The 12032-nt window shown below is 41.8% G+C and overlaps 1 protein-coding gene across 1 annotated transcript; it reads left to right on the forward strand.

Annotated features, from left to right (window-relative positions):
* The first annotated feature begins 208 nt into the window (after positions 1-208).
* LOC111974638 (acetoacetyl-CoA synthetase-like) lies at positions 209-2485 on the forward strand. The gene is made up of 3 exons (XM_024002521.2): positions 209-494; positions 1716-1819; positions 2336-2485. The coding sequence occupies exons 1-3, from the start codon at positions 362-364 to the stop codon at positions 2468-2470; spliced, it is 372 nt and encodes a 123-aa protein (XP_023858289.1). The 5' UTR covers positions 209-361; the 3' UTR covers positions 2471-2485.
* The last annotated feature ends 9547 nt before the right edge of the window (positions 2486-12032 follow it).

A 12032-nucleotide genomic window follows, 5' to 3' on the forward strand; every position in this document is an offset into this window, starting at 1 on the left:
CTTTTGTCATGCAATTTACTCGTATTTTTTACAGTTTGTATGTAATAATCATGCACAATCCGAGGATATTGGTTAGATATCACACTGGTTTAACACGAAATTGATTTATTATGGAAGAAATAGATCTGCGTCTTTAAGCGGAAGGATACTGTGGGTTATTATGACAGCCGCGTCACCTMACGGTGGGAGGGATCTTTACTGGGTTTATCCTTGCAGCTTGTCCGCATGGAATGACAGTCCAATCTGGCCTTCTGTCTCATATTCATACCTGAAGTGTGCTGCCTGTTTAAGCTACAGTAGCTAGCTAGCTATAAAGGACGACAGACTCATTTTTAACGGAGGCGACAACAAGGCAACAACAATGTCCAAAGACACCGAACGTATGAGCGAGAAGATAATGGAGTCGAAGGTATTATGGTACCCAGACTCAAAGAAGAACACACAAATGGACAGATTCAGGACACAGGTGAACAGAGACTTTGGGCTTAATCTAGGTGAGTGACCCGGCGAGGGAGCAGCTTTTCAGACGGGGACAGTCATGCTAGTCACCTCTAATTTAACGTTATACATTCGTACCAATCGATTCATTTTGCTAGGGAGAATCAACACATTGCATCATTAGSTAATGTAGCTATGTGCATATTTATAATATTGCTACATGCTAGCCTAAGTACTGTAGTTGCCCCACGATGGAGCTGTCATAATTTCCAATCGTTTTTCCACCATTCATTTTTTCCCATAGGGAATTCTAGAAACACTGTTTCRTSTAGGCTTACTGTGGCGTGACGTTTTGATAACCATGCAAATCTCTCTCGGAGAAGGTGACTTATCAATATATTCGGCTCTGCTGTATTTACTCTCAGATTCGAAAATACTAATTAGCGTCAAAGTAGACGTCATACAAAACAACAAATCCCTGCAAGCYATCTCTAGCTGACACCTTTGCTAACAGGTATTGTGTCAATTTAAAACTTGCACAAGACCGTTTTCAGAATTGTCCAGTTTTTWAAAATGTTTTGGGGGGACAGTTTATTAATGACTAACATTAGTTAATCCAGAAATTCTTACCTTCGGCTCGATTCGGCAGTCTCGTCCAAATCATGGCATTTGTAGTTCTTTATGATTGCCACATTAGCAGTAAGTTAGCATTTCATTTTGCGGGGGTGGTGAATRCAGGTGAATATATTAATGTCACCTGGTCCTAGAGAGATTGACACAGTTATCAAAACATCACGCCAGGGTAAGCCTACACAAAACACATACCTTATTTTAATTGTTTTTAAAATCCCCTATGGGGAAAATTGAATAGTGGAAAATCGATTTGAACCATTTCCTTGTTTGACCGCTAAGTTTTATGGGTATTATGAGGCATACTGTGGTTCTCTATAGTTATTGAATCAAGCATGCCATGACAATGGTATATTCTGAATCAGGGGAGGATGGCGAACAATCAACACCTTTTTTTATTGTGTGACTTTTATATTTTTCAGAAKATTTAAATCTGTATAAATTGTAAAATTTTGTTTTGCTTGGTTCAATAGCTATTGAYGAGGGAACCAAATATCCAATATAAAACTAACTTTACCTAGGTGCAAAACCAAACCATATACAAAATTGGGTAAACAGTACGTTCCTGTGGTTATTTTTGTCTAAAATGTGGAGCAGCTGGAGGACAAACCTCATGATTGATCTCTCTCATGTCATTCCCCTTGCAGCCAACTACAATGACCTGTACCAGTGGTCTGTGGAGAGCTACCCTGAGTTCTGGGCTGAGGTGTGGCGTTTCTGTGGGGTAGTAAGCTCCAGGATGTATGAGGAGGTGTGTCTACCCACTGTTTCCTGGTGTCTATGTACATAACATTGAATAAGTGAATGTTTGCATCCTRAATGTCACCCTAATCTCTATAATAGTGCACTTCTTTTGACAAGGGTCCATAGGGCTCTGACAGCTGCTTGGGACACAGACATTGCCTTTTTATTGTGCTTTTTCATCCATCTAGTGCAGTAACACCTTCTACAATGTGATCTCTCACAATTTGTGTAATTAWAGTCTTACAAAACACATACAGTAGGTGAAAATACAATGCTATGCAAACAATCAGATAATCTTGCATTCATCGTTGGACTGACTGACTACAATGCGTAGGSTATACTACATTATGATTGGTGGAGTTTATAAAGTTCTTTGATGAGGGGGCCAATCGATTATCTAGTCAATCAGTTACTTATCAGTACCCTTGTGCTTAGAGCAGAGCAGTATTACGTTGTAGTCGTTATTCCCTTAACCCGGTTTTGAATCATGTAGAACATTAGCCATTTCCCCCCTCTTCCTCAGGTGGTCGATATCTCCAAGAGGATATCGGACGTCCCAGAGTGGTTCAAAGGAAGCCGCATGAACTATGCTGAAAACCTGCTAAAGCACAAAGACCAGGACAAGGTGGCCCTCTATGCTGCTAGTAAGTACGGCTGAGGCAATTCAGTCAATTTATTAGGCTTTAAAAAATAAATAAAAATTGGTCAGTTTCCAAGGTCCCATTCATCTGCAGTCCTAAATCAACACCAGCACCCTGTGCTCCCAGCCATGTTTTTATACTACAATTATAGTACTTCAATTTTTTATATATTTATAGCTAGTGCGCCAAGTATGAAATAAAGGGTCACAATGATATTCTAATGGCCATTATAATTCTAGCTTAATTCCCGCTGGGGCCACGCAGACATTTACATTTCTTTGGATAAAAATGTCTGCTAAATGGCATGTCTTATACATACAGATAATTACTGAAGCACTGAGAAGATTATTCCAAAGGTCACCTTGCATTTCTTGACAACACCGTCCAAAATAGTTTCGAGAATTGTGCGGTTTTATTTCACCCAATAAGCTCTCCTAATTCAAGATGTCTTTGKCCGACGTCGGGTCAATACGGAATGCAGGGCAGTGTGATTTGATTAGGAGCCACAGGGTTTTCAGGCTCCTGCTCGCTCCTTGGGTTTTTAATATCCTGATGGGTATCCTCTTGTTATCATTCGGTGCGGTCTCCACCCCCGTCCACCGCCCGTCCACCGCCGACCTCCTGTAAGTTAATTAGGAGAGGAGCGCTATTACTCAGGTGGCACTGCACTACTACTTAATGTGTCCTGTATCAGCCCTGTATGTCAGAGCAGGTTCCTGTATCAGCCCTGTATGTCAGAGCAGGTTCCTGTATCAGCCCTGTAACAGCCACTTCTCCCTGGCGTTTGCCAGCAGCTCTTCGCAAATCTTGAGCACAGCGTGTTTATGACTTCAAGCCTATCAACTCCCAGAGATTAGGCTGGCAATACTATAGTGCCTATAAGGTCAAGAAGATTACCTTTCAGCTATTGTGTGAGGCCGACAGTCGTTAAGAGAAGTTAAGTGAAGACCACAGAAATTCATGATGCCAACACATTGATCTTGGAAAATTACCACATTCTCTATATTAATCTAAATACCATACATCAACTAGTCAAGTTAATTGAAAACAAATGGTATGGAGAGAATAGTCCTATTAACTCAACCTAAAACGTCTTAATGGTAATACTGAGACTCATCGTTGAAAGGAACCAAGCTTTCATATTTGTCTCGATGATCTGAGCAAGGAACTTAAACGTTAGCCTTTTTTACATGGCACATATTGCACGTTTTACTTTCTTCTCCAACACTGTGTTTGCATTATTTTAAATCAAATTGAACATGTTTCTTATTTATTTGAGACTAAATGTATTTTTATTTATGTGTTATATTAAGTTAAATAAGTGTTCATTCAGTATTGTTGTAATTGTCATGATTACATATATATAATCTATTATATTATTTACATACAAGTGGGGAGAACAAGTATTTGTACACTGCAGATTTTGCAGGTTTCCTACTTACACAAGCATGTAGAGGTCTGTAATTTTTTATCATGTACACTTCAACTGTGAGAGAGGGATCTAAAACAAAAATTCAGAAAATCACATTGTATGATTTTAGAATTATTTGCATTTTATTGCATGACAAAGTATTTGATCACTCTACCACCAGTAAGAATTCCGGCTTCACAGACCTGTATTTTCCTTTAAGAAGCCTCCTGTTCTCTCACTCATTTACCTATATTAACTGCACCTGTTTGAACTCGTACCTGTATAAAAGACACCGTCCACAACCACTCATCAAAAGACTCCAACCTCTCCACAATGGCCAAGACCAGAGAGCTGTGTAAGGACATCCAGGGATAAATTGTAGACCTGCACAAGGCTGGGATGGGCTACAGGACAATAGGCAAGCAGCTTGGTGAGAAGGCAACACTGTTGGCGCAATTATTAGAAAATGGAAGAAGTTCAAGATGACGGTCCATCACCCTCGGTCTGGGGCTCCATGCAAGATCTCCCCTCGTGAGGCATCAATGATCAATGGGAAGGTGAGGGATCAAGCCCAGAAACTACACGGCAGGACCTGGTCAAATGACCTGAAGAGAGCTGGGACCACAGTCTCAAAGAAAACCATTAGTACACACTACGCCGTCATTGGATGTTAAAATCCTGCAGCGCAGCGCAAGGTCCCCTGCTCAAGCAGCGCATGTCCAGGCCCGTCTGAAGTTTGCCAATGACATCTGGATGATCAGAGGAGGAATGGGAGAAGTCATGTGGTCTGATGAGACAAAAATATAGGCTTTTTGGTCTACATAACTCCACTCGCCGTGTTTGGAGGAAGAAGAAGGATGAAGTACAACCCAAGAACACCATCCAACCGTGAAGCATGGAGGGTGGAAACATCATTCTTTTGGGGGGATGCTTTTCTGCAAAGGGGAACAGGACGAAGATGCACCAGAATTGAGGGGAGGATGGATGGGGCCATGTATCGCGAGATCTTTGCCTAACAACCTCCTTCCCCTCAGTAAGAGCACCATTGGGGGTGAAGATGGGTTTGTGGCTGGGTCTTCCAAGCATGACATACGACCCGAAACACACAGCCATGGGCAACTAAGAGAGTGGTTCCGAAGGAAGCCATCTCAAGGTTCCTGGAGTGGCCTAGAGGGTCTCTCAGCCCTTGATACCGCAATAGAAATCTTCTTGAAGGAGACTGAAAAGTCTGTTATTGCCCAGCGACAGCCGCCGAAACCTGACAGGATCGGAGAAGTCTGGTATGGGGAAGTGGGCCACAATCCCTGCTGCAGTGTGTGTGCCAAACCTGGTAAAGAATCTACATGGATAACGTTATGATCTCTGTACATGTGAAATGTCAGAATAATAGTAGAGAGAATTATTTCTTTCAGCTTTTATTTCTTTCATCACATTCCCAGTGGGTCAGAAGTTTACATACTCAATTAGTATTTGGTAGCATTGCCTTTAAATTKTTTAACTTGGGTCAAACGTTTCAGGTAGCCTTCCACAAGCTTCCCACAATAAGTTGGGTGAATTTTGGCCCATTCCTCCTTACAGAGCTGGTGTAACTGAGTCAGGTTTGTAAGCCTCCTTGCTCACACACACTTTTTTGTTCTGCCCACAAATTTTCTATGGGATTGAGGTCAGGTATTGTGATGGCTACTCCAATACCTTGACTTAGTTGTCCTTAAGCCATTTTGCCACAACTTTGGAAGTATGCTTGGGGTCATTGTCCATTTGGAACACTGGAATTGTGATACAGTGAAATATAAGTGAAATAATCTGTCTGTTTACAATTGTTGGAAAAATGACTTGTGTCATGCACAAAGTAGATGTCCTAACCGACTTGCGAAAACTATAGTTTGTTAACAAGAMATTTGTGGAGTGGTTGAAAAACGAGTTTTAATGACTCCAAMCTGAGTGTATGTAAACTTCCGACTTCAACTSTACATACATTGTACATTCATACTTGTATTGTACATACATTCAAAACTGACGGATCGCCACTGCACAGCACCCAACTCTGTTTTCACCCATCCTGAAACCACAAATGGATCTGCCAAAATGCAAGGGTCCACTTTTTCCTAAAACCTCATCCTACGGTCACAGGCTCGTCTTCATCCAGACCCTCAGTGCAAGCATCGTGTTTCGAGAACTTCACCACACCTACCATCTCCGATACCTCGCCCTCATTCACTTTATTTCTCCTCTTGTCTTCGATCCGGCATACGGCTCACTCTGCTTACATTTTCAACCATTCTTCTTTAACAAACCATCTCTCTTTTTTACGCCATTTTTAGGCGACTCAAGCTCACCCTCTTCCTCCCTCTCTCTCAGACCTCCTCTGCCTCTCCCCCCCCAATTCCTCCTCCTTATTCCAAGTATACCTCTCCTTATTATGATAATACTGCACTTCTCCTGACAAACATCTTGTTCTTGTCCTCTCAAGGGACGCGATTTTACTGGCTGTCACAATCTCCGTACAATCAGCACGAACCCCTCGAGATGTAGCGCTCCACTGTGCATCCCACTCGTAAAGCCATTGTGAATATTTTTCATCATTTTCGCCTTAATTACCGGTATTCGTTTAGTGACCCGGCAGGGCTTAACTATGCCGCGTTCATGTACTATTCGGAACTACTTAACTTGGAAATGTCAGACTTGCTAACTGGTTGTAGTTATACACGTGCTGCGTTCAAATCAGCAAGTCGGACATTTCCGAGTTTTCTAGTTGCGACTAGCACGTGAATGCGGCATTATTCTTGCTGACTTCATAACGGTGTTTCTTCCGGGATCACTGTCAYCACTCCGCTACGGAGGTGTTCTTACTGGCAGCTAATTGTTAATCTGTATTTAAACTGACCTAATTTAATACAATTCACGACTGGAGTAGTATTGCACGTCTGAAATATGAAGGGAATGAAACCGCACCTCATTCTGTTGCTGCTCTTCGCGTCTTTGCTTTGTGCAGAGACGGCCAGAAGCCGGAAAGATTCCACCAACCAGAATAGTTTCAGAAGGGCGGCCAACGGATTCTATCAAATGTTAAGCAATATTTTTGGAGAGGACAACATCAGAGGTCTTTACAAGGTTAGTAATGGTTGATCAGCAAACCAAATGTTCCGTCCAATTAAGCCAATGTTATATGACAAGAGGTGTTCAAAGAAATGGTGGTAGTAGCTAACGGGCAGGTAGAGAGCTTGCTAACCAAGGGSGCCTAGACATTAGATGCATAAATGGTTGCCATTTTGAAAATAGTCTACCTAGCAAGATAAGATGGACAAGCCAATAAGTAATATATTTTGAGATATCATTTTTATGTGGCACGACACATTTTCATGACTATTTATAGGTAGAAGAAACTAACGCTTTGAATCCTGACCAGACGATGCAGACACAGACTTCATGCACCTGACCTAGCCTCAGAGAGGAAAGGGGGATACCTAGTCAGTTGTCCAACTGAATGCATCTTCCGCATTTAACCTAACCCCTCTGAATCCAGAGCGGTGAGGGGGGCTGCTTTAATCGACATCCACGTCATCGGGAAACGTGGGTTAACTTCCTTGTTCAGGGGCAGAACGACATATTTTTACCTTGTCAGCTCGGGGATTCGATCCAACAACCTTTCGGTTACTGACCCAACGCTGTGTCTCGGTGGCGGCTTTCGGTTACTGACCCAACGCTGTGTCTCGGTGGCGGCTACTCATTGACCTTGGCAACATTTCAGTGTTCTCTTGGAATTGCTTTTTTTTTGTAAAGCATATTTGAGTTGTCCCTGTTGAAGTTCGAGACTGTCTAACGTTATGCAATTTCACGAGTCTAGCATAGCGTCTCACTCTCCATTGAATACCGGTGGTTGACGTCAATTTATATATATATATATATATATATATATATATATATATATAAAATCACACACACACTCCTCCACTTTTATTTTGGAATCTATAGAAATGCATTTGTTTATGTCTACATTCGTTTTTGCCTCRTGTATTCTATTACAGACACCTTAATACATACTTTAAAATGACATTATGTTAGCTAAACATAAAAATGAACATTTTTGTAAACAATTTCCTTAAAGTGTATATATATTTTGAGATTAGTAATGTTACTGTCCCCACTCCACCAAAAAACAAAACAATTTAATATCATTTTATCCTTGAAACATTTAATTGAAATACTGYAGAATTCATTGGAGTGCCAACTGGTAGCTTGAAAGCCTCTCAATGGCCAATACATAGCATCAGCAATTCAGTGTTTATATACATCATTGGTTGAGACACAACATGCTCTTGAATACAGGGTGGGTGTCATTTCAATCCATAGAAATATAATTAATAGAATGGATCTCTCCATTTAGACCACTGCAGTTTAACTGGTACACCATTTTAAATTGAATATACATTTTAACTTCTAATTACTACTACAAAGATGAATGCCGGTCCACCCACCGTGGAATGTCAACTTAAATGTTCATGTCTTTAATGCTATCTATATTTCAATGGATTTGACTTTATAATTTAAAACACATATGCCCATTTAGGTCAACATTCTCTGATGTGTGGACCAACCATYTTTGTGGTATCATTTGAAAGTTTACATTTTTTATTTATATTCTCATTTTAGTTCGGGCTGTGAAGATACCAGTATCACAATATTTTTTCCATGGCTAAAATGAAACCACAAAGCAAACTCTTTGGTCCTTTATAAACCTGCTGTATGTAAAATGTGTGCTATATCTTGGAATAAATACATGTGAATCTAGATGAAAACATAATGATGTTTGTTTYCAACATTAGGGCTGTTTGCCTAAAGAAGTAAAATGATTTGTGTTTAATTGCCACGACACTAACAAGTATCGAKTAGAGGTCGCCCGAATAATCGGCATGGCCGATTTGATCAGGGACGATTTCAAGTTTTCATAATAATCARCAATTTTGGACGCCGATTACATTGCACTCCATGAGGAGACTGCGTGGCAGGCTGACCACCTGTTACGCGAGTGCAGCAAGGAGACAAGGTAAGTTGCTAGCTAGCATTAAACTTATCTTATAAAAAAACAATCAATCTTAACATAATCACTAGTTAACTACACATGGTTGATGATATTACGAGTTTAACTAGCTTGTCCTGCGTTGCAAATAATCAATGCGGTGCCTTTTAATTTATCGTCGAATCACAGCCTACTTCGCCAAACRGGTGATGATTTAACAAGCGCATTCGTGAAAAAAGCACTGTCGTTGCACCAATGTACCTAACCATGAACATCAATACCTTTCTTAAAATCAATACACAAGTATATATTTTTTAAACCTGCATATTTAGTTAAAAKAAATTAATGTTAGCAGGCAATATTAACTAGGGAAATTGTGTCACTTCTCTTGCGTTCTGAGCAAGCAGAGTCAGGGTATATGCAGCAGTTTGGGCCGCTGGCTCGTTGCSAACTGTGTGAAGACAGTTCTTCCTAACAAAGACCGTAATTATGTAACAGCAATATTTAGACTTATGGATGCCACCCGTTCGATAAAATACGGAACGGTCCTGTATTTCACTGAAAGAATAAACATTTTGTTTTTGAAATGGTAGTTTCCGGATTTGACCATATTAATGACCTAAGGCTCGTATTTCTGTGTTTATTATAATTGAGTCTGATTTGATATTTGATAGAGCAGTCTGACTGAGCGGTGGTAGGCAGCAGCAGGCTCGTAAGCATTCATTCAAAAACAAGTCAAAATGAGGCTCAGTATGTGTGTGGGCCTCCACGTGCCTGTATGACCTCCCTACAACGCCTGGGCATGCTCCTGATGAGGTGGCGGATGGTCTCCTGAGGGATCTCCCAGACCTGGACTAAAGCATCCGCCAACTCCTGGACAGTCTGTGGTGCAACGTGGCGTTGGTGGATGGAGCGAGACATGATGTCCCAGATGTGCTCAATTGGATTCAGGTCTGGGGAACGGGCGGGCCAGTCCATAGCATCAATGCCTTCCTCTTGCAGAACTGCTGACACACTCCAGCCACATGAGGTCTAGCATTGTCTTGCATTAGGAGGAACCCAGGCCAACCGCACCAGCATATGGTCTCACAAGGGGTCTGAGGATCGCATCTCGGTACCTAATGGCAGTCAGGCTACCTTCGGCGAGCACATGGAGGGCTGTGCGGCCCCCCAAAGAAATGCCACCCCACACCATGACTGACCCACCGCCAAACCGGTCATGCTGGAGGATGTTGCAGGCAGCAGAACGTTCTCCACGGCATCTCCAGACTCTGTCACGTCTGTCACGTGCTCAGTGTGAACCTGCTTTCATCTGTGAAGAGCAAAGGGCGCCAGTGCGGAATTTGCCAATCTTGGTGTTCTCTGGCAAATGCCAAACGTCCTGCACGGTGTTGGGCTGTAAGCACAACCCCCACCTGTGGACGTCGGGCCCTCATAGAGTCTGTTTCTGACCGTTTGAGCAGACACATGCACATTTGTGGCCTGCTGGAGGTCATTTTGCAGGGCTCTGGCAGTGCTCCACCTGCTCCTCCTTGCACAAAGGCGGAGTAGCGGTCCTGCTGCTGGGTTGTTGCCCTCCTACACGTCTCCTGATGACCTGGCCTGTCTCCTGGTAGCGCCTCCATGCTCTGGACACTACGCTGACAGACACAGCAAACCTTCTTGCCACAGCTCGCATTGATGTGCCATCCTGGATGAGCTGCACTACCTGAGCCACTTGTGTGGGTTGTAGACTCCGTCTCATGCTACCACTAGAGTGAAAGCACCGCAGCATTCAAAAGTGACCAAAACATCAGCCAGGAAGCATAGGAACTGAGAAGGTCTGTGGTCACCACCTGCAGAATCACTCCTTTTTTTGGGGTGTCTTGCTAATTGCCTATAATTTCCACCTTTTGTCTATTCCATTTGCACAACAGCATGTGACATTTATTGTCAATCAGTGTTGCTTCCTAAGTGGACAGTTTGATTTCACAGAAGTGTGATTGACTTGGAGTTACATTGTGTTGTTTAAGTGTTCCCTTTATTTTTTTGAGCAGTGTATATAGTACGTTGTTTGTTTGCAAACTGATGTGACACATATTAATGCCAAAATAACATGCTAAACGGGCAACCCCCCCTCCCAAAAAAGAAAGAATATATATACAGTTTAAGGCAGAAGTTTACATACACCTTAGCCAAATACATTTAAACTCAGTTTTTCACAATTCCTGACATTTAATCTTAGTAAAAATTCCCTGACTTAGGTCAGTTGGAATCACCACTTTATTTTAAAGTTTGGTCAGGGCGTGAGTTGGGGTGGGTAGCCTATGTTCTTTTTTCTATGTTGTTATATTTCTGTGTTTGGCCTGGTATGGTTCTCAATCAGAGGCAGCTGTCGATCGTTTGTCTCTGATTGAGAATCATACTTAGGTAGCCTGTTTTCCCCATTTTGGTTGTGGGTGTTTATTTTCTGTGTAGTGTCTGTWCACCTTGCAGAACTGTTTCGTTTTCTCCTCGTTGTTATTTTGTGTAGTGTTCAGTTTTCATTTAAATTATGACGAACACTTACCACGCTGCATTTTGGTCCTCTTCTCCTTCACCAGACGAGAATCGTTACAACCATTAGCAAGAGCTAGTCAAAAGTTGGTTTAAGTTAGCTATCTAGCTAGCGCACCAACGTTTGCAACTATTTTAAGGCAGTCTGACAAACCTCCAAAGTTGATTTCCAAACTGTATCAAACCAATATCTGAAGAAGACCTGGGAGATGATGAAGAATGGATACAGATATGTTAGAATGTCCAGTCATGTTCAAATAATCTCACACATAAATTACTGCAGTTTAAGACCACCCATAGAATGTACTATATGCCAGTTAAACTGAATATCATGTAATTCTGCTGCTGGAGGTGTAAAACACAAAAGGGGACATATTGCCTACAGTATGTTATGRTCTTGTGAAGTTCTGGCTGAATTCTGGCAAAGAGTAKGTTCTTTTATCTCAGCATGTCYACAGATTCTCCCTGTTTTTGTTTGCTTGGAAATGTTGATACTGGAGACTGTTATGAAGTTAAAAGAGCTCTACAGTACTATTAGGCTTATGCTATTAAATACAGTGTGTTCGGAAAGTATTCACACCCCTTCACTTTTTTCATGTTTCCATGTACTTTGTTG

Source organism: Salvelinus sp. IW2-2015, linkage group LG15 (assembly GCF_002910315.2).
Source record: "Salvelinus sp. IW2-2015 linkage group LG15, ASM291031v2, whole genome shotgun sequence".
Classification (NCBI taxonomy): domain Eukaryota; kingdom Metazoa; phylum Chordata; class Actinopteri; order Salmoniformes; family Salmonidae; genus Salvelinus; species Salvelinus sp. IW2-2015.